Source organism: Atractosteus spatula, chromosome 1 (assembly GCF_055471065.1).
Source record: "Atractosteus spatula isolate fAtrSpa1 chromosome 1, fAtrSpa1.hap1, whole genome shotgun sequence".
Taxonomy (NCBI): domain Eukaryota; kingdom Metazoa; phylum Chordata; class Actinopteri; order Semionotiformes; family Lepisosteidae; genus Atractosteus; species Atractosteus spatula.
The window spans coordinates 48,615,632-48,641,090 of record NC_142706.1 but is presented as its reverse complement, the minus strand read 5'-3'; the positions used below and the strand labels follow the sequence as shown (position 1 = coordinate 48,641,090).

At 37.3% G+C, this 25,459-nt stretch overlaps 2 protein-coding genes across 2 annotated transcripts; one reads left to right on the top strand and one right to left on the bottom strand.

The window, feature by feature from the left end:
* Positions 1-1,106: 1,106 nt before the first annotated feature.
* Positions 1,107-10,635, top strand: nansa (N-acetylneuraminic acid synthase a). The gene is made up of 6 exons (XM_088908477.1): positions 1,107-1,339; positions 3,500-3,715; positions 4,400-4,499; positions 6,916-7,070; positions 8,668-8,934; positions 9,085-10,635. Exons 1-6 carry the CDS (start codon positions 1,208-1,210, stop codon positions 9,292-9,294), a joined length of 1,080 nt encoding a protein of 359 aa, XP_088764603.1. The 5' UTR covers positions 1,107-1,207; the 3' UTR covers positions 9,295-10,635.
* LOC148841003 (tripartite motif-containing protein 14-like) lies at positions 10,322-25,095 on the bottom strand. Its single transcript, XM_088908461.1, has 7 exons — positions 24,756-25,095; positions 21,918-22,560; positions 20,287-20,382; positions 18,764-18,997; positions 17,495-17,657; positions 16,092-16,178; positions 10,322-12,532 (listed from the first exon to the last, which is right to left on the bottom strand). Exons 2-7 carry the CDS (start codon positions 22,434-22,436, stop codon positions 11,997-11,999), a joined length of 1,635 nt encoding a protein of 544 aa, XP_088764587.1. The 5' UTR covers positions 22,437-22,560; positions 24,756-25,095; the 3' UTR covers positions 10,322-11,996.
* Positions 25,096-25,459: the final 364 nt, after the last annotated feature.

The following is a 25,459-nucleotide window of genomic DNA, read 5'->3' as shown; positions in this document are numbered from 1 at the left end:
AGTAAAACTACTGGAAGATGTAAAGATAACTTGTCAGTCAACAAAAGGTGTTAAAATCTGAAAGTCACTTTTTTTAGCATAAAGCTGTGAAGCACCTGAAAATGAAGACAACTGGCGAATCAAGAATTTTACATAATACAATTTCTACACGGGAGCAAGTAAAAACGACAAAAAAAAACCTCGCCACCCATCATATTTTTGAGGAAAATAAGGACACAGTGCTGGCATCGCGGTATGCAATACATATCGGTTCCAAGAGCGCACTCTGGCGGACAAAAACACGTACACATTTTTGTCTAATTCTTATTAGAATAAATCCAATCACGAAAATCACAGAAATCTGCTCATTTCTGAAATTACAGACCCTGCCACCACTGCTTTTCATTAGCTCAACAGGATCGCGACTCCAAATATTCATTGCTGATCTTTGGGGTCACAAATTCGACATATTGTTGACTATGTTTGTTAAATCTCCTTATGAAAATTTTAAATACATATATGATGTAGATCCTTCCACGTTTCCCCTTGATAAAAAAGGGGTAAACGCTTTGATGAGCACCCTTGACATTACATCTAAATTTAAACCCACTCCGTAAGTAAAGGTAGATTAATTTTATCCCCATTTTTTAGTTGTACTAGTGATTTTTCAAAAAACGCCCGACTGCAGTCTGTTTAACATCGATGTGGGTGTATTAGTTTTGATATAGGTGATTTTTGAAGATTAATTTCCAATTTCAGTAAGTTTAACTTTAAGGGCACATAGGAACACATTTAACGCTGCAATAAACGTAACCTGGAACTTCTGGCCACGTCACTGGTTGCTTTTGATTGGCGAGGGTGTAGTTTATGCTTACCGTAATGTGTCGTAATGAAGAACAGATATTTTGTGGGATGGAAAAGACACAAAGAAAAAGATAGAAAATAGTTTTGAGTTACAGCTTCACATAACTCTAAACTACTGCGTGTCACAGAAATATTTTTGTTCTTCGGAACAATATATAATACAAAGCCCGTCTATTTAAACACTATTGAAAAACTACATGATGTACAGCAATGTTTACATAATTTTCTAAATTTACGGTACTAAATCAGGATGCAACAACCCCACTTCCTGTTGAATTGTCTGTCAACGTGCTGTTAAGAGCTTGCAAGCAAAGTTGCAGTTTTGTAAGAAAAGAAAAGCCAATTTACTCCTACTACCAGAAAGATGCCTCTTAAATTTGAGCTATGTCCCGGCAGAATGATTGGTGGAAGCCACCCATGTTTCATTATAGCAGAAATTGGACAGAACCATCAAGGAGATATTGAGATTGCAAAGAAAATGATCCGGATGGCCAAGGTAAAATACGGTTTAGAGACAGCAATTTAATGAATATCAGGCGTAGCGAAGGTATTGAATATGAAGTGTGTGTGGGATTTTTTTTTCCATAGAGACAAGATATATTAATATTTTATCATCGTTTTCTTCATTTGGTTAGACTCAAGTTGTCTGTACTACTGAAAAGAAGTTTTGACAGTTTGTTGAATGATGTTCAACAATTTTGTTATTTAATACTTCTGCAGTGTTGCATCTCATTTTGCAGTTAACAAATCTTATCTGTCAAGGGTTGATACAGTAACTCGCCATTTTGGCTATTTTATAGTTCACAAATACCGTTTAAAAATGACTGCCGTGCTTTTTGTACCTGAAGTGAAATGTTTGCTAATGCTGTCACGTCAACCACACCTCTTTTGTTTGCTTTTTATTTTCTTATATCTTGGGTCGCGGTCTTCCAACATTTCTTTTCCACAGCTTCGCCTGGGAATTGCAGACGTGCGATTTTTAGAGGGTTCCTGGGTGATGTTACTTCGTCCCACCCACGAGATTTGTTCATAATGTGCTATAGTAGCAGAGGGAGACTGGCTGCACCTGTGGTCCAGTACGGTGACGCAGAGGCCAGGAGTGGTTTTACAGTTCATTTATTTGATGTTATTTTTGTTATGCACTTCCCAGCACTTGAACTAGCCATGGATAAAGTAAAAGAAGTTAAAATCATTTACATTGCAGTTTACCACAACGGGCTATTACTGTCCTCCTTTCATTGGTGACCTTTTTTTATGTTCTTATTGAATGTTGGTGTTTTCTTCTATGTTGCACAGTACACCTAGGAGGAAAAAAAAACATTTTTTGGAGAACCTGTTTGTGACAATGAACAGTCATGGGCAGCAACTAAAGGTTGTGTTCCAGCTCCCCCTTCTGTTTTACTGTGCAGGAAAGAAAGAAGAACATTATTAAATGTTTTTATTATTGCTGATTAAAAATGGCTGTTGATCTTAGGACAATAATTCAGCCATTTTCTGACCGCTTCCTCCAATTCAGGGTTGCAGAAGAGCCAGAGCCTATCTTAGCATGCACCCGGCACAAGGCAGTACACACCCTGAATGGAATGCCAGTCATTACAGGGCACAAACAGATACAGACACTCACAGCAGGGCCAATGTTCCCAAAAGACAATTAACCTACCACAGTATCTTTGGACTGTGGCTGGACATCCATGTGAACATGGGGAGAACTTACAAACTCCACGCAGACTGTGCAAAAAATGCAGGTCCTGAATTGAACACAGTGCCCCAGCACTGCGAGGCAACAATGCTAACCACTGTCCCGCCCTGCTAGTGCCATCATACAGTATACAACAAAAATAATTTAATGCAGCAGCATATCTACCTTGTAACCTGATGTGGTCAGGTCTCAGAGATAAGATAGAGTGGGCCTAAGCATTACTGCGGAGTGAGACCTCCATGAAAAACCAGATTGCTGCTACAAGTGGTTTGTGTGAACTAGCAAGAGGCACTCTTCTCTTTGGGTCACAATTAAGACATATGCACCAGTGTGATGAATGAATATTGTGCTCTCAATGTTGCCATCCTTCAAAAGAGATGTTAAACTGAGCTCTTGACTTTATGGACATTAAAAATCCTGTGGCACCTTTCAAAAGAGCTGTGGTGCTAATTCTGGTGTTATGGCTTACTTGTAGACTGTTTGTAAAACAATCTGACCTTCCTAAGATTACCACATATTTCAATCAGTAGTTTCTCACTCCTCTATCTAATCTGTTGTATAGTAGGGCTGGTGGGTGTTGCATTTTGGTGCTGGATAATGTGAGACTCATTCTGTAGGTGAAGTGCTCTGGGATCATTTGGGATGACATTTGCTGTATAAATTCAAGGTATTATTAATTTTTAATGGTAAGGCCACAGTTAATGTCTGTGCTAGCTGAAATAGTTGTGTGGCATTCTATAGCAGTCTTCAAATCCACATCTGTGCAAAACTTCAAGAAAATGTGATATGAAAAACAACTACACTGTGGCAACTCTGCAGTATTACCAAAAATTAGTTTTGTTTTACACCATAAGCAAAAATACAATTATCCCAACATTTAAAATGAGTGTTTTCTTAACTTAGGTGAACTTGGGTGTTTCAAACTAACCTAATGTGAAAACTGTGACACCTTTACAGGACTGTGGAGCAGACTGTGCCAAGTTTCAGAAGAGTGAGCTGGAGCACAAGTTTAACAAACGTGCACTAGAACGACCTTACACCTCCAAGCACTCCTGGGGGAAAACGTATGGGGAGCATAAGCGTCACCTTGAGTTCAGTCATGAGCAGTACAGGGAGCTACAGAAATATGCAGAGGAAATTGGCATCTACTTCACTGCCTCGGGAATGGATGAGGTAAGAATAAACTAAAAAAGATATTTTAGAGTTTATAGTGTTGAGATTTTCTAACCAAGTTTAATCTGCCAATGTTTTTAAAAGCAATAATGTTGAACAGCAAATATTAGCCACAGCTTATCTTCCTAAAGTTATAACAAAACACTAAAGAATAGAATGGTATCATGCATTAACTATAGTATCTTTCTTCTTTTACACTAGCAAAGCAAAAACTGCAGCTCTGCTCAAAATTTTCTAAAATCCATTTTTTTTCAAGAAAAGGGAAATGTCATTATTTCATTATCTTCACAAAAACTCTTTTCTAAAACTCTTTGAAACAATTATTTTGTTGATTTTATGTTCTCTCTGAGTATTCTCTGAGTTCTCTCTGAGTATTTTTTAATATTTGTCTCTTCTGCAAAAGAAGAGAAACTAGGGTTTCAAAGATTTTACTTTACTGCTTGAATTTCAATATTTGATGTGACGTTATCTTAAATCAACAGTATATTGAATACAGGGTAACTGTATTGCACAGTTAAATAAACATCATTTTTTCATCAATATTTTTGTCTGTGCTTCTGAAAGGGATCTTTAGCCTTCTGATAAAGGAGAAGTATACACTTTTTTAGAAGGAGCTAAATTACAACATTTTATTTATCTGCTTTGATAATTTATCTATTTTGTTCATCTACTTTGACCTTATAGATGGCGGTTGAATTTCTTCATGAGCTTAACGTTCCCTTCTTCAAGGTCGGTTCAGGGGACACTAACAATTTCCCATATTTAGAAAAGACTGCAAAAAAAGGCAAGTACTGTACCATTTGTCAAGATGTGATAGTAAAAACAGATGAGAAAATGAAACCATTTAAATGTTGCTTAACATGTAGCTTGCTTTTCATACATTTTTTTCATCTTTTCATCTCACCTAAATAAATGTTTTGATATATAGTTGTTTATGGTTATGTTATGTTTAGCCAGCTCTGGTTCTTTGGTTCCACTGGGGTGGAACTATCACTGATTCCAAATCTTCAGTAGTGAATGATATAGGTCAGGTTTCTGCTCAGATTTCTGTAGAGGTTTGAATTTTCAGCACCACAGATGCCTTATCACTTATCTGAGGATTTTGTTTGGGAATCTGCTGTTGCTGACATAGTAGGCTTGATTTAGAGGGTGGTGTCTGGATTGACAAGATTGATTTAATTGAGCTTAGACTGTGTATGGTTATGAGAAGGAATTATTGCAATATGCTAAAATATTAACCATGAAGGAATCTACACATTTCTCAAAACATACATATATAACAACTGTACTGTGGCCTGGCCAGTAATCACACATTACAACATTATTAGATAAGATAAGATCACTTTATTAGCCATGTACAATTTCTCGCATTAAGAATTCATCTTTTCGCATACCCCAGCTTGCTTTCCATGAGATACAGACACACAGACAGGGAGAGAAGCTTGGGGTCAGAGCGCAGGGTCAGCAATTGTACAGCGCCCCTGGAGCAGTTGGGGTTAAGGGCCTTGCTCAGGGGCCAATCAGAGTAAGATTCCTCTGGCAGCCATGGGATTTGAACCGGCAACCTTCCAGCCACAAGTGCAGATCCTTAGCCACAGTGCCACTGCTCCCCCCTGTGGGGCATGGTTCTTACAGTATCTGCAAACGCTTTTAAACCATGTTTCTTTCTGTGCAACCCATGTGTCTATAAAAAGTTCCAAAAAAGCACACAAAACAATTTAGGACAGTTCCATTTATAATAGATAAGATACAGACTACTAGGTGTACTGATTTCCAGTGCATGGACATGATTGCCAAAATGTCATGTATGTTGTTTGTGGTTGCCAATACATTATGTAAGTAATTTTAGCTAGTGTAGATTGTGTTCTTAACAACTGATTAATGCTGTGTGATCAAACAATGGATTACTAAGGGATGTATCTGTCATTACTAGGCAACACTGCTGTATACCATAAACCCATGGAGAGCACAGGGTTCCTGATATAGACAGGGCTCACAGTACTGAAGCTGAAGCTGTTAAACACAGGATTATTGAAGTAGCTAAACACCTGATTATTGGTCATATAGTACATATTGACCTTTCACACAATTTTGCCAGCAAATTTTTACTAGGGTTTAGATGTGGGCTAAGGTAGGGACAGTTCGCTCTTTGATCTTTTTTTAAATCATGTTTTTGACCAGTATTGAAGTAATGTGGATTTTGACCAGTATGACACACACATGCATTGTAATTCAGCAAAACTGCCTCACATTAACCACATTTACATTCACTTACTGTATATAGTGTACTTCAAAGTACTGACAGGCATTAAAAAATACAACAAAAATGTAACCAGCATCTGTTGAGTTTGTAAGCCTCTCTTTATATTTAGGGGTGAAAAGCAATCCAACCTATTAATATTCAAATGTATTTAAAACCACATGTATGCACATTTACTGTATACATGTACCTAAGTATAAGGTAGGAAACAAAATGTTTTGGCTGTGGAGCCTTCTTCGGGTGTGTGATGAAATCTGACTTAAAAAGTCACACACGACGAAGGCTGTTTCCTTTTTTCTCTTTTGAGCATGGAGTAAACCTTTACTTGTTCCTTTGCAGCCTACGCATGCTGACACAGCTACTGTACCTACTTGGACTAAGTATAAGGTAGATTACTTTAGTAGCTAGTTTGTCAGTGTTTGAATGTTAAGCTGTGCTATGAGTACTTGGGTACATTTTGCAGTATTTAAAGCAAGAAATACCAACACCTGGTTCATTCATGTATGTATGTTCTGCCATTCAGCTTTTTGACTGGCAACACATGCATGTTGTTTACTCAAAATGTGTGAAGATACTTCCTATGGTGGGAAAAAACAACTTATGGCTGTTTAATTATTATTTAATAATTATTTTCTGTAAATATGTTAGTCTTTGTTGGTAGAATATATGTAGAGACTGAAACCCTGCATTAGTTTTCAAACTAAGTATCTCATTGGCAGTAATTTGCATGAATGGATGAAATCTGACTTTTATTTATCCATTTTTAAACCACTTCTTCCAATTCAGGGTCACGGGGGAGCCAGAGCCTATCCCAGCAAGCAACGGCTGCAAGGCAGGATACTCCCTGGATGGAATTCCAGTGCATCGCAGGGCAGACAGACACAAACACAGATGAAAAATGACTTAAAAAGAATAATTCTTTCCACTTGGCTCTTCACAGGCCGTCCAATGGTGGTGTCCAGTGGGATGCAGTCAATGGAGACAATGCGTCGTGTTTACCAAACTGTGAAGGAACACAACCCTAACTTCTGCATCCTACAGTGCACTAGTGCATACCCGCTGGAGCCTGAGGATGTCAATCTGCGGGTCATTACAGTAAGTTAATAGCTAGCTTTTACAACGGCATTAACTACTTTAAATGATCATGTTTGCAGTTACTTGTACAGCAGCAACTATATACTGTATCACCCTGCAACTCAATACTGGCAGTCCACTGAAGATTCTTTGCATGCCTTGGATGAGAGATAAAACCGAGGTCCTGAATCTTTGTGGTCATTAAAAATCCCACGGTTTTCCTTGAAACGAGTAAGGGTGTTAACCCCAGTGTCCTGGCCAAATTTCCCAGTGGCCTTTACCAATTGTGATCTCCTAATAAATCCCCTCTATAAATTGGCTTCAATACTCTGTTTTCCTCCTCACTGATGGCTAATGTGTGGTGATCGTACTGCTGCTTTTTGGCTACCATAGGAGGGTGCTGCACATTGGTGGTGGCAAGTTCCCATTGCCTGTAAAGTGCTTTGTATAGTGTTTCCAGAAAAACCCCGTATAAAGCATAAGAGACATATTTTATTGTGGACCAAGATAATCAAGAGGTAGAGCTCAGATATAGCTAGAGATTATTATAAAATATCATTACTATTCACGAATAAAGAATGAGATTCAAGGCCAGAGACTAAGACTCAACAAAAAAACTGAAAAAGCAAAGAGCTAGAAGATACAGTGTTTTAGCTTTGCAGTGTAGCCACAATATTTGGACAACTTGGCTTGAGGTGCACTCTAAAACTGCTCTATTTTTAAAACAATTTTAATTCTTAGAGTTTTGTAAACAGTTGTAAATGAATATTGAAGATTTGTGATATAATGACTTAAATAACAAGTTAAATAAGTGTTACTTACATTTTGTAAGTTGAGAAACTGAAATCATTAGTTGGTGTCAAAAGAAAATATTCCAGTGCATGTTTGGAGAAACACTTCTGTTTTGGAAGTGCAGCTGAATGGAGTGGTAAAGCAAGGTAAATGCCGTATTACAAACATGTACATCTCTGATCTACCTAGTGTTTAAGGGCACCACTTTTAAAGCTTGGAGTAACAGTAGCTAAGAGTTTCAAATGATGCCAGATGATACATAATTTGCATAATATTAGTTATTAAACATTTGACCATGTGGTGTAGCTTTTCTTTAACAGAGCCTGTTTTTAGTAAGAAGTGATCAGACCTGTTTCTGCTTCACCTTCTGATGCCACGATATGGACCTGATGAAGTTGATACCTGAATACTTAAACATAATTGTTCCTAAAATACCAAAATATTAGCTTTCAGAACACTTTATATTTAAGTTGTTTTCTAAAGAGGCATTTTACTTTTAATATTATGGAAAAATATTTAATGACTCTTTCTTATGACATTAATATTAATACATTACATTTAACATTGATAAATCAAATCATTGTCATATTCTTACTTGCCAAGAAGAAATAATATTTTCTCCTTGAGCACTTAAAAAAACGGACTGTGTTTTTACACTGCCATTTTTGTTCAGGAACAAACATGATTACTGCATATGATGTTGTGAAATGTACTGATTTTGTATGGGAGGATACTGGGGATCAGTTTTTTTAAATTCTCTCTTAAAAATGTACTAGGTTCCAAATTTAAAGATTGGAATAGCACAGGATTTGTTTTATTTTTTAAGGAGTACCAGAAGGAGTTTCCAGACATTCCTATTGGCTACTCAGGCCATGAGACGGGAATTGCAATCTCTGTGGCAGCTGTGGCGCTGGGGGCCAAAGTGGTGGAGCGTCACGTGACTCTGGACAAGAAGTGGAAAGGCAGTGACCACGGAGCCTCCCTGGAGCCTCAGGAGCTGACGGACTTGGTCAAAGCCATCCGCACTGTGGAGCAGGCACTGGGCTCTGGCGTCAAGCAGATGCTGCCCTGTGAGGAGCCTTGCCATAGCAAGGTAAGGCAAGAAATCTGCAAGAATGATCACTGTTGTCATCAGGCAGCTAAATCCTTGCTTATCTGCCAGTCAGTTATTTGACTTCATGTAATTGAAAGGGGTGGATATTATAATTGCTGATTTTTGACCCATCTGTTTTCTCTGATTCAGCTGGGAAAATCTGTGGTAGCCAAAACAGCCATTCCCAAAGGCACAGTGCTGAGCCTGGACATGCTGGCAGTGAAGGTGGCAGAGCCCAAGGGAGTGCCCCCGGAGGACATCTTCCAGCTGGTGGGCAAGAAGGTCTCTGCAGACATAGAGGAGGATGACAGCATCACTGAGGACATTATTGACAACTATGGGAAGAAAATTAAATGTTGACTGAATCTTGGCCTAATAGCTGTGATTCATCAATATAATATATGCTGTAAACAAAATGTTGATGCAAAACAAACGTGTATACATGAGGAGATTCCGGGAAAGCAGTTTTAAACTTAAGGGCAGTTTTGGAAAAATATTCCTAAATTTATTTCAGTGGATAAAATACAGGTGTTAACTTGAATTTACCTGTGATTGTAAAATGCAAAAATATGTTTAGTTATGTTTCAGGAGATATCACTGATTGGAATTTAATGAGTTTTTCGTAGAGCATTGTTTTCTGTGAGCATTCTAAACTCTTTTGATGAGCAGCTCTGACTCATCTTTATATATACACACCACATATGGTGCTGCTATGGCTTTAAATGATCTATTTATGACAAGACATCCCTGAAAAAGAAATTAAATTTTATTTTGATGTTGTACTGTAAGGTAAGTATGTTTATCAGGAGAAAAAGTTTGCAGTTTGATGACTGAAAGTTACAGTAGATCTCATACTTTTTAATATGCCAAAAGCACTTGTGCCAAGTTGGAATTCATTTTGTCAATATTTTGTATTGATGAATAAAACAATACCCAAAACATTTGTGTGTGTACTAAGCAGTTGAATAGATATATAACATTTAAGAACCCTATTGTTTACAAATGTTTTTAAAATATAAACCCTTTTGCTAGCCATTCTGTAATGTGATATTCTGAAATTAAAAATGATGTGGTGTTAAAGATTGGTGATATTAGTGGCATTTAAAAAAATGCTTAGATGAAATTAGCAGCCTGGACCCTAAACTTGCAACCCATTCCTTGCAGAAGACTCTTATTTAACAGATCCAGAAAGTGGGTTCATTGGCAGGATGTAGATAGATAAGACTTTATTGATCCCGAAAGGAAATTGATGAATTTCAAAGGCTGTTAGACAGCCTGTGCTTAATGACTGCTCTCAAACTGTGCTGCATTTATCCTGTGGATCTCCTCTTGTTTAGTGTTGTGAGTTTGTTCTTCAGAAAGATAAGAAAAAATGCAAACAAGTGTGGCAAGTATTTAAGAATATATTTATGAGTTTACAAATTTAAATACAGACTCCTGAAAGAGAAGCATTTGTTCCACATCTCAAGTTGTACATGGCCAGTGGTATTTTGGGATACAATTAATTCAGTCTTATTATTTATTGCTTGGATAGAAATAGTGCTACACTGACATATTTTTTGCAATATAAAAATATAACAACAGTGCTCATTAAACATGAATTAAGAAGTGTAGATATCTTTTGGAATTTTAATTACACATGTGTAGAACAGTAAATAGCCCTGCTTGCAAATGTTGAAATAAAATCTGTCCTGTGACCAATGTGGTGTCTTCATTATACTATAATACATTTTTGTAAAAGAATTCACACGTAAAAAGAAATCAATCATAAGGTAAAAACAATATTATACCATATGGGCACTAGACTGAGTCAGAAATCTGAAAACTGTTCTTATCCTTTACAATATGAACACTAATGAACTAGTATTTTACCCTTCCCTGCTGATTTTGTCTGTAAGTTGTTAATGTTTAAATATATTTAAACTATACTGATGGAAAAAAGAAACACAATACCTCCTCCTCCACACTCTGGCCCTCCTGTCTGCGTGGAACAGGCTGAAGAGTGACTCATCCATGAAGAGGACCTGATGTCACTGCTGACGAGTCCATCGCAGCCTCTATCTGGCCCAAGCCAGTCAGGTGTGATGTCTAGGAGGTGTGAGCAGAGGGCCTCTGACAGGTCGCCTTGCTCTAAGGCCAGCAGCATGGAGCCTCACTGTCCTGTCACTGATGCGAGCATTGTGTCTGCCGGCAGTTTCAGCAGCAGTACGGGTGGCAGATCTGAAATGATCTCTCAGATGGACCAGTCTGATGTGTCAGTCCTGCTCTGGTGTGGTCAAGGACAACCGTATATTAGACGATCATCTGTCCTGCCGGTCTGCTGTAACCTTCTCTGCAGTCGGGACACAGTGGAGCAGCTTACTCCATAGTGTCTGGCAATCCTGGCACATGACATGGCTTCCTGCAGCCTACCAATGGCCCTCTCCCTTGCTTCTGGTGACATTCGAGGCATTATAGAATGCACAGAAAATTGACTATGTGTGGCCTTTTTCTTGCAGTGGCCTAAGCTTTGAATTAATGCCTTTTTAACGGTGACCTGATCAGGCATTGTTCCACCTGGACCTCGTTGGGTAAAAGTGCACCTAATGAGCTTTCGTGTGATTGGTAAGTTGCAATGCCTCACTGCACAAGCTGTATTGCTGGTCAGAGGGCTTAAAAAATTGACAACTTTTTGTGAAAGTACATTAGCTATAGATATAGTATTCTCATTCCAGAAAATGTTGCGTTTCTTTTTTCTATCAGAATATTGTCTAATGGCAAGCGAATTTCATTTGGAATGACATTGCCTGATCTATCACTATACATGTTATGATTGCTATAGATCTACCAAAAAAGATGTTTAAGTTAATAAAAATATGAACATGCACAGTAAGGAATAGATTTCAATGAAATGAAATACTTTTCATAAAATGTGTTGATTTCATTTTGAAAAGAAAGCAAGATTAAAACTTGCTCGCATAAGAAAAAGGTGAAACTGTTTTGTTTTTCCCTAGGAGCTTCCTGAACTCTGTCTAGGTTTCAGTAACTGATGAGCAATGATACAGGACAAGAAGATGAGAAAATCATGTTAGTTTGCAGAAAGAAATGGCTCCCTCCCACAAGCGGAAAGCAGGGTACACTGGTTCTGTGAACCTGGCCTGGAAGGTATACAGGTGCCTCATGCCTAACAGGGCATCGAAAAAGCTGAGAATGCCGGCTTCATAATCCAGAAAGACGCCTAGCCGCTCAGGGTCCTCCTCCAGGAGCACGGGGGTACGGGTTCCGTTGTGGAAGGCCCAGTACTCCAGGTCGTAGCGCTTCAAGCACCAGGAGGCCTGGTTCCACCCGAGGCGCGAAGCCTCTGTGTCCCCCTTGCGGCTCATGGTGCGGTAAACTGCACCCACCCACCATCCCTTGCCTGCCCGCTGCACGTCAACCTCCCAGTAGTGACGGCCAGCAAAGAACGACTCCCGGCCCAGCACTTGCCAGAGCCGGTCAAACCGCAGCGGCCCATCGGGGTAAGACTTCTTCAGCCAGCCGCAGCTAACAGTCTCCCTGCTTTCGGATAGGCGCAGGCGAGGGTGCAGGGTGTCGGGGTCCAGTATAGGTGAGCGGGCATCTAAAGACATAGAAGGCAGTCAGGTTAACCGATATCCATACACACATCTTCCATCCTCTCTATCCAATACAAGGTCATGGGAGAGTCAGGACCTATCCCAGCAAGCAACGGGCACAATGCGGGATTCATCTGTGTAGATAGTTTGTCAGACAGTGGTGAAATCATATGCATCCAAGACCTTTTGTGAGTGCTCACGCCTATATTAAAGAGCACTTGTTTCTGATCAAAGACCAGCCACTCATTTGGTGTCCCCTCTTGCTTTCCACTATCTGAAGGCTCATCCTGTTCTGCTGATACTCGATTTTAGGAAGCGGCTAACGGACACCACAAAAGAAAATCTTTCTATTGTGTACTTTTTGTGCCCAAAAACACTATCCTTTTTGTTTTCTTTACTTTGGTCACTTCCTGATCCCGGTTATGTCTAGGGTTGAAATGACTCTTTTCCCTTCAAACCCCAACAGTTTCTTGCACACAGGGGGACTGTTTGTGTGACTGAGATCACATGGACTACACAATGGCACCCCTTTCTGAGAAATGAATAGTAACTTGTAGGATGCATAGACAAAGCAAAATAACTTGCTTTTGGTTGGTTCACTTCCACTTATTTTTTTTTCAGGGAGGATGATTACCTACTAAAAGTAATACTTTGGCAATTTCCTTTTTTGTATAACCACCATGTAAGCTATTGATGAAATAAGCTACGTGCTGCACTCCTCAAACCAGTCTAGGAAGGAGAGGCAATGATGATATCTGTCTCATTTATGCAAATAGCACAAACAGCCTTTTCACCCTGGCACACCTGAGATGAGCTAAACTCATCAGGAACCTTGTGACTCCTGCTTTCTCACATTGTTCATAGCTGACTATACAGGTTCTGAAGTGTTAATGACATCAGATCGATGCACTGCACACAGAGACATGCTATTTTGTCTTATAATAGCTTAGATGTTGTCATCCATCCATTTTGTAACCACTTCATCAAATTCAATGATAGTAGTGCTTAATTTAAGAACATTTCTTCTGTTTTATATTATTTTCTGTTCAAGAAAGACTTGAGTTTCTATGGTTAACATAAAATCTGCTTTGTCACTTGTCTTGATGTTATTTCACTTAAATAATATTCATGGATGTGGTAGATATTCTTCTCCCTAAAGCTTGCCTTCCCTTCTACAGATTATTACTGCAAATTAAAAGTAGAAATTGTCAAACTAAGCTTCTTTGTTAATTCATACTCTGTCATTATTATGCCCAGAGTGTTGGAGGCTTTAGCTATCTAATTCAACTTCTGTGTGGAACTTACCTTCTTACGTTCTTCTCCATGTGTTCTCCATGAACTGTGGTTTCCTCCCAGAGTCCAGAAATGTGCTGTCTAGGTTAATTAGCTACCTTAATATATCTAAGGGATCAATTAACTTATGATACAGTAGCTTATTCAGTATCTGAAAATTATGCATATGTGACTATACTGCTCCTCAGCTGTGCAATTGTTTCTTTCATTCTTTCAAAAGCCTTTTCAGGTTGCTTAGTCCACTCCCACAGGGCATCTTTGTGTGTCAGTTATCTCAGTCATTCACATATTTCCTAAATGTAACAGCAGAATTTGGCAATTTCCCAGGAATGTCAAAACATTTTTACATCCATTGGTCTGGAAAACTATCTGATAGTGGCAACATTCCTTAGATCAACTTTCAGATCTCCAGCTGTCAGGAGATGACCAATGTAGCACACGTCTTTCAGTCTGAGCTGTAATTTGTCTGAATTCAATTTAATATTGCACTCCCTGCATCTGTCAAGTAACCTCATCTCCTGATCTGGTATGGCTACAGTGTCATTTTTTCCCTCTCCAGTGATCAGTATATTGTTAGCAATAACCTTCCCACCTGACAGACGCTCAAATACATACTGTAGTTCAGTTTTATCTGGAAATCTTCTGGTTCTGGGTTAATTCCTTTTGACATGCAAAGCCATCAATACAATGACCCATGGCTGTCACAAATGTAGTGAATTAACTTGACATCTCATCCATTGGCACATGCCAGAAACCTTTCTTTATATTGCAAACAGGAAATACTCTGTCTTTACTCAAGTCTGATAAAATTTTCTCAATGATTGGTAATAGATAATATTTTCTTTTAAGGTGTCTGCTCAGTGGTTTGGGGTCTATACACAGTGTTTTGCAAACATATTCAGACTCTTTTCATGACTTGGTTTAAAAAATGCAGTCATGACACTTTGAAGTAGTAATTAATATTTTCTATATACCTGCCCTATTCTAGATGAGACTGTCCCTCCAAACTGAGCAGCTGAGCAAGGAGGAAGTTGGTTTGAGATCCTACCATGAGACTGGCAGCAACTTTGAAAGCATTACATTGTTCAATAACTGAGATAAGAGAAATAGTCCATGGTTCAACAATATCTAGGTCACTCTACAAAGGAGCTTATACAGTATGGAAATGAAAAATAAAAAACTAAACTCCACCCTGAGGTTTGCAGCAAAGCAACAAAGTGATACTGTAAACAAGTGGCAAAATGTTTTGAGTCATTCTGGACAAAATTAAAACACTCTGGTCTATACGCAAAGCATTACATCTGACACAATACTAAGAAATTGCATCTTTCAATCCACATCATCCCTACTGTACAGTGTGGTGGCAGCATTATGTTATAATCCTGCTTCTCATCAGCAGAGACTGGGAAGCTTACCAAGGCTGATTGGAACAGAGATGGAGTCAAATACTGCCTATATTAGAGGAAAACCTGCTTCACACTGAAAACCTGGACAAACATTAAGAATTCAGTAGGACAATAATCCAAAGCACAAGGCCAAAGCTATAGTGTCTTAAAATTAAGAAAGTTATTGTCCTTGAGTGACCTATTCAAAGTCTTTACTTGAATCTACTGAGAATCTATGGAAAAAACGTGAAACCAGCTGTCCATAGGTGATCACTAAATAACATGAGAGATCTTGACCAATTCTTCCAAGAGAAGGGCTAAAATTGCACCAAGCTGATGTACAAAGTTTTGCCTCTTAAGTTTACAAACTTATCTTAATCTTAGAAATCTAAATATGGTGGCATAATTGTGTAATTTCACATCAGTAATTTCCGGCCATGAAGGTTAAAAAGATGAACACTGTAACACACTAAAAGGTAACTCTGCAAACACACAGCATACATTATTCCAAACAATGCACACATTACATATGCACAGGATGCCACGTGAATATATTTTGAGATAAACTAGGTAAAGATGATACACTGTTTCTTCCCTACGGATGCTTACAGTAACCAAGAAAACAGAAAGACAGCAGCAACAGAGGATGCAAGTCAGATAGAACCATAAATTGCACACATAGTTAAGTATGATTTTGTAGTGGTTTATGGAGACAACGTTGGTTAGTACAACATTCCAGTCAAAGCTGGATAGTAAATGTTTACTGTGTACAGTGAACACCAATATTTTGCCAATGTTTATATTAAAAATGGAAAGGAGGAAATGAAATATACTGTAGCTTAATGAAAGAAGAAGTGAAAATACATAATCAGAGTGATTTACTTACATTTAAGAAAAGTGGACTTGTTTCCCAAACTTTTTGTTCTGTGCATTAATCCCTGCACTTGTCTGGCATCTGGTCCATTTGTTATTCCTTGAATTACAATCAAGACACCTTAAATAACTTTATTAACATTCAGCATATGCCAACATACATGGTTACAAATAATAAGTCACTTTGAAAAAAATCATTAATCAAATGAGTGTATTTTAATAAAGTACATTGTATTTCAAAACTGATAATACCCCCGATGAAAAAGGAACAATAAATATCAAATAACAACATCTTTAGATTGGATGATGTTTCTTTAAAAAAATCTAAAAATGTTATACATTAATCTTAATAGCACTGTCCAAAGCAAAGTTGTTTGTCATAATTGATTTAAGTCCAGTAAACACAAAGGTCACATTTATTCATACCGCTGTACTTATTATTTTGTAAACCCTACTTTGGCTGAGACAACACTTCAGAAGGGAAATGTATTAACATCCCTCCACGTAGATTTGCTCTAAGTCATTCAGACCCTTTGGTTTCTGTTAGTGAACTGGCATCCTGAGCTACAATCACAAACGTTCAATTGTATTGAGGTCTGGAGATTGTGATGGTCAACTTTTATTTTGTGCGCAGTTTCAACCAAGCTTGAGCTTCTTGGCAGAAAGAGCCATGCATCTGACCAGAATGTCCTGGTACTTATTCATACTTGCAGCTCATAATTGTCCGTATGTTGAGAAGGTCTCCAGGACTTGTAGATGCAAAACAACCTCAAAATATAATAGACTCCTCAGAAAAAGTTCTATATGGGCAATAGTGTTTTCTCAAATTGAGCTTTAGATATGCTTCAATGCTTCTCCTAGGAACAGCAGCCTTTAATCCGTAGCCTTAAATGCCTTAATAATGTGCACAATTGTAGATTTGTTGATGGTTTTTTTTTCATTTTATTTAAAGGAATACATAGATGTGAGGAAACTTTTTTCTGGAATTCAATTAATTTATGACAATTATGACTTGTCAAATATGGCAAGTAGTAATTAAAATCTAACTTTATTAGAATTTCTTAAGGTAGTAACATTTTTGCTCCGATTTCATCAGGCATATGAATAAATCTGGAGGGAACTATATGATAATACAGAAACAAATTACAGCACCTTCATATGATGTATCATGAAAGGCACAGTATAAGTGAATAAGTGGGGATGGATAAAAATATGTAGATCTTATTCGGCAATTTAGCCACCATATTATTTCCAGCCAAATGAAAGGTTAAAAAATGAGATCAATACAGAAACAAATTACAGCACCTTCATATGATGTATCATGAAAGGCGCAGTATAAAATAAAGGTTATCATTATTAAAATCACAGAAACTGTTACATTTGAATAGATACAGCGGATAAAATAGATAGACTTGCCATTAGTGATCCGTTTCTCTATAGGCTTCTTCAAGATGGTCTGCAAAGTTTTTTGGAAGCTAGAGACATAGCTATGCAAAGTGTCAAAGGTCAGGGGAACTGGGTGAATTTGGTCAGCTGGCTGCTGTTGAATCTGTATATCTTTCTCGGCTGCTACAAAGTCCTGCAGAAGAAAAACCATCACAGTTTTCAAGTCAATTGATTAATTTTAGTCTAACATGAAAACGAAACCTTGCTATACTCTTACATTTTTAAAATGCAATTTAATATGTGGTCCCTTGTAATGCTGTGTGTTTATTATTAATGAAATGACTTGTAGCATAATACATTTTATATTTCAAAGCTTTTTTTAGTTGCACTTCAATAATAGTTAGTGAGTCAAAACAGAAAAGCTCTCAAGGCTAGGTATTAGGCCTTATGTGAACACAGGAGTACTTTTGACAATGGTAGTTTTTCACTTAATAAATTAACAACATGCATTATATACAGTACATATTTTTTAAAAAACAAAAACATCATGCAATTTAAACATTACAAGACATAAACAAAGTTCCTACTAGTCACACTTCAATAAGATAATCATCAAACATTTTTAGCCACCACTTTAACAGCCGTAATGTATAACTGAAATAATAAAGGTAAAAGGATACTGAATAGAACCAAGGCCATAAAATGTTAATGAGTAGCATATCTCCATTAATAATGATAAAACAAATGTTGGCATCACCTTTGAACAGCAGGTTATATCTGTAAATATGATAATACCTACTCTCAAAATATTTCCCTAATTTTACAATGGCCTCTTGTCTTCTATACATTAGTATTTTGCAGTGTTACAGCAAAAATAGTAACATCTGCTCTACTGGGATATGATTGTATTATCCAGTTATTAAGAATATAGTTTCTTCATCAGGACAGGAAAAATTGGGCATCAAGCTGTTTGATTGTTTTTGTATTTACTGTATCTACCTAGATTATTCAGACTCATTGAGGTTTTTGTGTTCTAGCCTAGCGTATGTATGAATAGGAATTCTTTTAAAAAAATTAAAAAGTCTGGGGAACACTAAAAACAAAGACAAAAAAACTTTACAGATATACCCCAAGCCCTGATAACATTTTTATATAAAGATATGTTGTATCTGTGCTACTGCCCTGTTGATACCCTGTGACACTGTTATGAGTATGTAGGACAGCATGCATTATCATTTATTTTATAGTGGAAAAGAAAGCAAAGAATTGGGGAAAAAAAGATTTTAAAAAGTAGAATACCTTTAAGATCTTCACACTGTCATCATGTTTGTACATGTCTTGGACTGTCTGTGCAAAGCTGTCAGTGGCCTCTATGCGCCCTCGACAAGCCACGACCTGCTCATCATAGGCCAGAAGAGCTGCCTGTGTCTGCTCCTCCACAAAGCCCTTGGTCACTTTCTCCTCCTCATCCAGCAGCAGGCGCATTTCTGTGAAGCGCAGTGATAGCCAACACTTGCTATCTTTGGCCAAAGCCTGAAACAGGATGTCAAACACAAGGAATAAAGAGTGGCAGGAGAAATTGGGTGGAACTGTGTTATAGACACTAAAGATGTAGAGTGGAGACTGTTAAGATGGGTTTTTTGTAACATACTTTAAATGCTTCTGGCATTTATTTTTTTAAGAAATACATCTGTATTCATAAATTAAGTAAATATGAATAAAACAAAAATAGCTTCATAAGGATATGTATTTATTCATTAAAGACACAAGTAGACAGAACACTTGTGAATACTGTGAAAAAATAAGAAAAGGTTGCTCTTCACTGGACCAATCTCATGGTCCAATATGGTGACCTGTGTCGCTATACTGTAGGTGCTATCCTTCTCATGAAAGTTTACACCAAAGTCCCGGCTGATGGACCATTAAAGAATTCACAGAATCTCTTGCACTTCTCGAGTTATGATACTTAATGGAGTGATTTCACCTTTTGGCTTTAACATAATTATTAAATATACAACATATCAAATCCTTGGGACGGATGTTTGAGGTGTTTGAGGTCAAAGAAATATCTTTGTAGTCTTGCTAAGTAGTGGAAAGAATGGAGAAGAGAAGAAGAAAAGAAGATGTTTGTGTGTGTGGACATCTGAGGTGATACTGATTGTTGCTGTTAGGTTGATAAATCTGATTTCTAGTATCTGAAAAAAATTAAGTACAAAACAGAAATACTATACAAAATTAGTAACAATGTGGCTAAAATAATAGGGTGTATTTGATATAGCGTGTTGTTACAGAATAATGACACTTCCTGACTTTTGTTGTGAGATTTAAAGAAAATGTAGGACATACTGTAGAGTTGTAATCTGGCTGCTCTAGCACTTACTGTATACTGTGACTTGTATCACATCTGGATATTTTTCTAGAAAAAGCAGACTACTTATACTAAACAGAGGATCAAAACCTCCATGCAAAACTGCTTCTTCTCTTTGGGAACTGTTTTTCTGAACTATGTTACAGAACTGAGAACTGAATGACACTGTGCTGAATCTTAAAAAAATCTTAAATCTTGATTCTTAAAAAATAAAACCTGATTTTTTTTCTAAATGATAATTAAGTAAAATAATATTTACATTGTCTGGGGTAGGCATAGAACAATGCAGATGCTTACCCCATGTGCTGAGATAGTTAATGCACTGTACTTGTTTCCTAGTTGGAACTAGCCAAACCACATTTGGAAAAAAGAATCCTTTAGTTTCACTTTCAGCTAAATGAAACTTAAGCACTCATCTTAAAAAAAAAGAGCAAATGGTCTTGTGATTCATTACCTTGAGATCATCAGCAGCCTTTTGGATCTGATTTACATTGGCGTTTTCTTGCTTGTTTTTACAGTTCAGCCTGTTCAGGCAAACTCTGAGAAGTTTCTGCAATGACAGAAGCAAGAAAAAAGAAAAAGATGTTCACAAAGATCATATATAGACACTATAATGTGTGTTCTTAAAACATAGGTGTTATAGATTATACTGTATAATTCTAGCTTCTTCCCATTACCAATAGGTTATGATAGTATTGTATATATTGTAAAATATACTGTATAAGCAGTCCTAAAAAAATAAAATAGATTTTAATTATGATTTAATATTAATTTAATTATTACGATTATTTTCAGAATTAAACAGATTTTTGGACTGATTATATTTTTTAAATTAAAAATGAGAAATAATATATAACAATATTTATTCATTAAATATTTATTTATTAAATCCCTTTACTAAATATCTAAATGTAAGGCACAACATCAATAACACATTATGATATTATTTTTATACAAAACATTTATTTTTTTCAAAGCTGGTATCATTCATGGATGGAACTATTCACACAACTATGTGTCTCACTTTACTGATACAGGCAAATTATACAACTGTCACATAAACACCTAAATACATATACTGTATAAGCATAGCATTCATTCATAGTATTCATTTCCAACTAAAGACAATTCTGTGAACACAAATCTAATTATTTTCATACCTGGCAAGAATAAAGTAAATGATGGAGAGCTAATTAGGTTACAGCATAACAAAGAAGAGATAAATCTTTGGTACTATATTCCACATGGCAAGATTAAAATTTAAGATGAATACATGAAGAGGTACAAAATTATTTGGCCTATAAAAGCCATACACAAACACCCAAAACAAGAGATAATTTGCACAATCTGCAAAATCACTTTGAACATAACAGCCAGATAAGCGCAGCATTAATCAATGGGGCCAATGCTCCAATGTTCTCAAGAAAAATCACTCAGTGCATATTTTATAGTGCAATGCCAGATCTCCATACTGTTGCTGGATTATCTTCTCATTTTGGCATGATAAGAACAAAGCCAAGTGAATCACAGACTTTCTAAAGTGAATTTCTAAAAAATCAGAAAGCTTGAGTTGTTCACCTGTGACCCAAAACGTGGCCTCAAGTCTCTTATACACTTCCAAGACAGACACTATCCACAAAACATACTTGCATGCAGCAACAGAACGTGAAGACCAGAAAATCACTGGCTCAGAATATGAAAAACATATTTGTTTATGCAAGATATATGTTTATGCACAGAGAACACACCTTTTGGTCATCCATCCATCTTCTAACCACTTGATCCCATATAGGGTCACAGGCAAACCAGAGCCCATCCCAGCAAGCAAAAGGCTCAAGGCAAGATACACCCTGCCACTTTTGTTTGATTATATTCTTTAATTAGTTATTCAGAAGGCCAAATTTGCTGTCTCTGACTATAAGTTCTTTCCTTCCCACACCTTGACTTCCTAGAACTATCCAAGAGATTTAGAAATAGATTAGCTTGACAGTTAGTATTAACTAATGGGGCCAACAGGTACCAACTTTGCAATTACCAACCAACAGAGATTGAAACAATCTGGTCTGATTAGAAAGAGTAAGTTACCCGTTTCTCTTGGGCCTCTTGGTCAATTACACTGATGCGGTGGCCTTGGTGACAGCCTAGTATCGGGCAGACGTTGCAGACACAGAGCTTACACTCCTTGCAGAACATCTCCAGTGGCTTCCCATGATCCAGGCAGCAGCTCCCACTCAGATCCTCACTGGGTTCTGTCAGCCGGTGGCTGCGAAAAGCCTCCCCTGCCAGATGGGGCTGTAAATGACCCTCACAGAAAGAAGCCATGCAGGTTAGGCATGACTTCAGGGCCGGCAGCTTCTCGCCCAGGCAGAAGTCACATAAAACGCAAAAGGGAGCATGTGACTTCAAAGAGCACTCCGAGAGGGCATTAGTAACTGGCAGGTTTAAGCACACTGGACAGCCATGGTCAATATTAGGGTGGTGGCACCAGACTCGCTCAATACAAGCCAGACAGAAAGGGTGCCAACAGGAAAGCATGACAGGCACTTTGCTAACCCCCTGGCAAACTCCACAGATGGGCTCTGAGATGGAGGATCCCTCTGCCATCTTGACACTTCCTTCTAGGTTACACACGATGAGCTAAGGCTAACGCTGACACAAAGCGCCGCCCTCTATTCGTAGTATGATTTCAGCAGCACTGTCCAAGGGTCATTTTCCTGCTGCACCTCTCCTGGAAAAGAAACAAAATACAGTACATACAGCACCTGGATAGTGGAGGTACAGTTTTAGAAGGAAATGTGGAAAATGTGTGAAATATTCTACAGACTTAGGATCAGTATAATTAAAAAAAACAATTCAATATAGTATTTGTAAATGTGTCTTTATTTATTCTAAAAGGGTATCTGTGCCACTTGCTGTTTTAATATGTTTTTTTACCATTTTAAACTGCATGAACAATTGAAGAGCATGACTACATTAACACAAAACAGAAATATTCTTTTTTTCGGCATAAAAGTATTTCTAAGTTGCACGCAGCACCAGAAACATATTTGATTGACCTTACTGATGTAAAATATCCTTCAGCTTTTGTGAAAAAATGGACTTATACATCACCTGCCTTCTTGAAACCATAACGAAATGAAAGGCACATACAGTACGGCCTGTTACTACATGCTTTGATTCTGTCACTTAATTTTTCAAATGACTTTAATTCTTACAATTTTAACATTCCTATTGTACATGTACTCATGTTAAATGTTATCCTTTATCACCTGGCACAAATAATAGTATTCAAAGGAACAAGTAATAGGTTTATTCTATGCTGAAAAGAGAAGAAAGAAAATACAACGTTTCAGCATGGAATAAACCTATTACTTGCTCCTTTGCAGCATACGCATGCTGATGCAGCTACCCACCTGAACAAATAACAGTATGACATTAATATTGCATGATAAACAAATCTAATTATTTAACATTGATCTCTTAACATTATTAATATAATGATAATCTAATATAATATAAAGATATAATACATCTTTACTTTTCATGCTCTCCCTGTGTTCGTGTGGGTCTCCTTTGGGTGCTCCAGTTTTCTTTCACAATCCAAAGGTAGGCTAATTGTAAAATTGGCCCTGGTGTGAGTGTGTGCATGTTTGTGTCTGTGTGTGTGCCCTGTGCTGGGTGGGTGTCAAGTCCAGGGTGTATCCCACTTTGCACCCAATACTTCCTGGGATAGGCTCGAGAGCACTGTGATCCTGAATTAGATGAGAGTTTATTGAAAGTAATGTGATGATGTGATCATATAGCTTCATATTATACAGTGTTCACAATTACAGTGTATCGCAACTTGTGAACCAATAAAAAGCCAGACGAAGTAAAACTGTTTTAATAAGACAAAGTAAGTTTATAAAACATTGCTTTAAACTGTGAACCAATTCAACCTACAGAATGAAAACTTTACCTACTGTAAATCTAACAATGTGATCTGCACTGCATCTTGCCAATGATTGCTCATTTATGTATTTGGTTTGTTAACTGTTGCAGAGATAAACTCATCTTTTCAACAGCAAAATTATTTTAGCACATGCACCATCTTTACCGCCTTAATATTTAAAATGAATGTTATACGGCAATATTTTAGTGGGTAAACACATTTTGTTTCAGCACAATCATGTTATGATGTTATATTACTTCTGGCGAGATTTAGCTTCAAAGGTAAAGGTACAGTAAGTCGGTTGTGACAATGAAGATTTTCGAGTTAAGATATGTGAAAGGAATGCCTGGGAATTTTGTTCCATCTTTCAACAGCATGCAGTTACCAAACAGGTTTTGTTGTTGCTGTTTTGTTACCAGAAAAAGATTATACATTATTTACTGTAGCTACTGTAAACTGACATCAAACACTAACAACCATATTGTAATAAATTTTGTTGATATTAAAATCCACGTGTCTAATTCAAACACACAAGGATTCTACTGGACTCTTATACAATACATGTAATGCTTAATTTTACATGCAAAATCAAGTCTTTCACGTTTTTTCCTACATCATTGGTCACTTTTTTATTAAACAATACGACCTCTACTTGGCCAGACGTCCACCACTTGTCTTGTTTCTATAACTTTCAAACTAAAAAAAGAAACACTTCATGCGTACAGTATCTGTATTCATAGATGTGCACAAAAAACATATTACATCCTTCTACTATAATATGCCGACTGAATGAGTGAACTTTTCAACAGGATTTTAATCACTGTAGACAAGCACCACCCTGTACGTTTTATTTAATGTTATTACACCTTCCAGTGCAAACACTATGTCGTGTTTTTCTTTATCCATTTCTCGCACTTCAGAATACGGAACTGTTATTGCTACATATAATAAATTCATACATGTACAGTATACATAACAAACTCGCCACTTACCTCATTGAAGACTGTGCATGTAAGAAATGTTCAGTATGTTTTGTGCTGTTACTCGCCTAAAAAGTTTACATTCGCGCAATGCCAGATCACTCGAATCTGAAGCATACAGTTTCACTACCGCCAGAGCACCGTCTAATCTGCCTAGTTCCTGCTGAATATTTTCATTTGAATCATTCTGATTTGTACACTAAGTGTTGGAAAGCATCGGCATAGCCTATTACTGTGCCATTATTTGACAAAGAAGAAAAATATCCATAATATCGTAAACCAAATGCCACATGACTTTGCCACAGTTGCTGCTATTATTGTTGTTATGAGGGTGTCAGACAAACAGGAAATAAATTCATTCTGGGGTGTATGTAACTTGTTAAAGACTATGAGCTGTCTGCGCAGAATCTCATCTGACATTTGTTAGGTATTGACTCCCTCTACTGCGCAAGAGACCATATCTAGCTATATGGAATACAGCGAATAACCGAGCACTTATTCGACCTGAGTCAGAATTTTCTCTGTTAGGCTTACAAATAGTTTTCAAAGACGTACAATAATTGTATGTGATCTGAGCACTATGGGAATGGATACGTGCTTTAGTCAAGAAGTCAAGAAATTAAGTCAAGAAATGCACTCTACTATATTCAACTCTTAAGTTTATTGGCTTCGCATGCTTGTATTGGTACACTGAAAATCGAAATGAAAGAAAACGC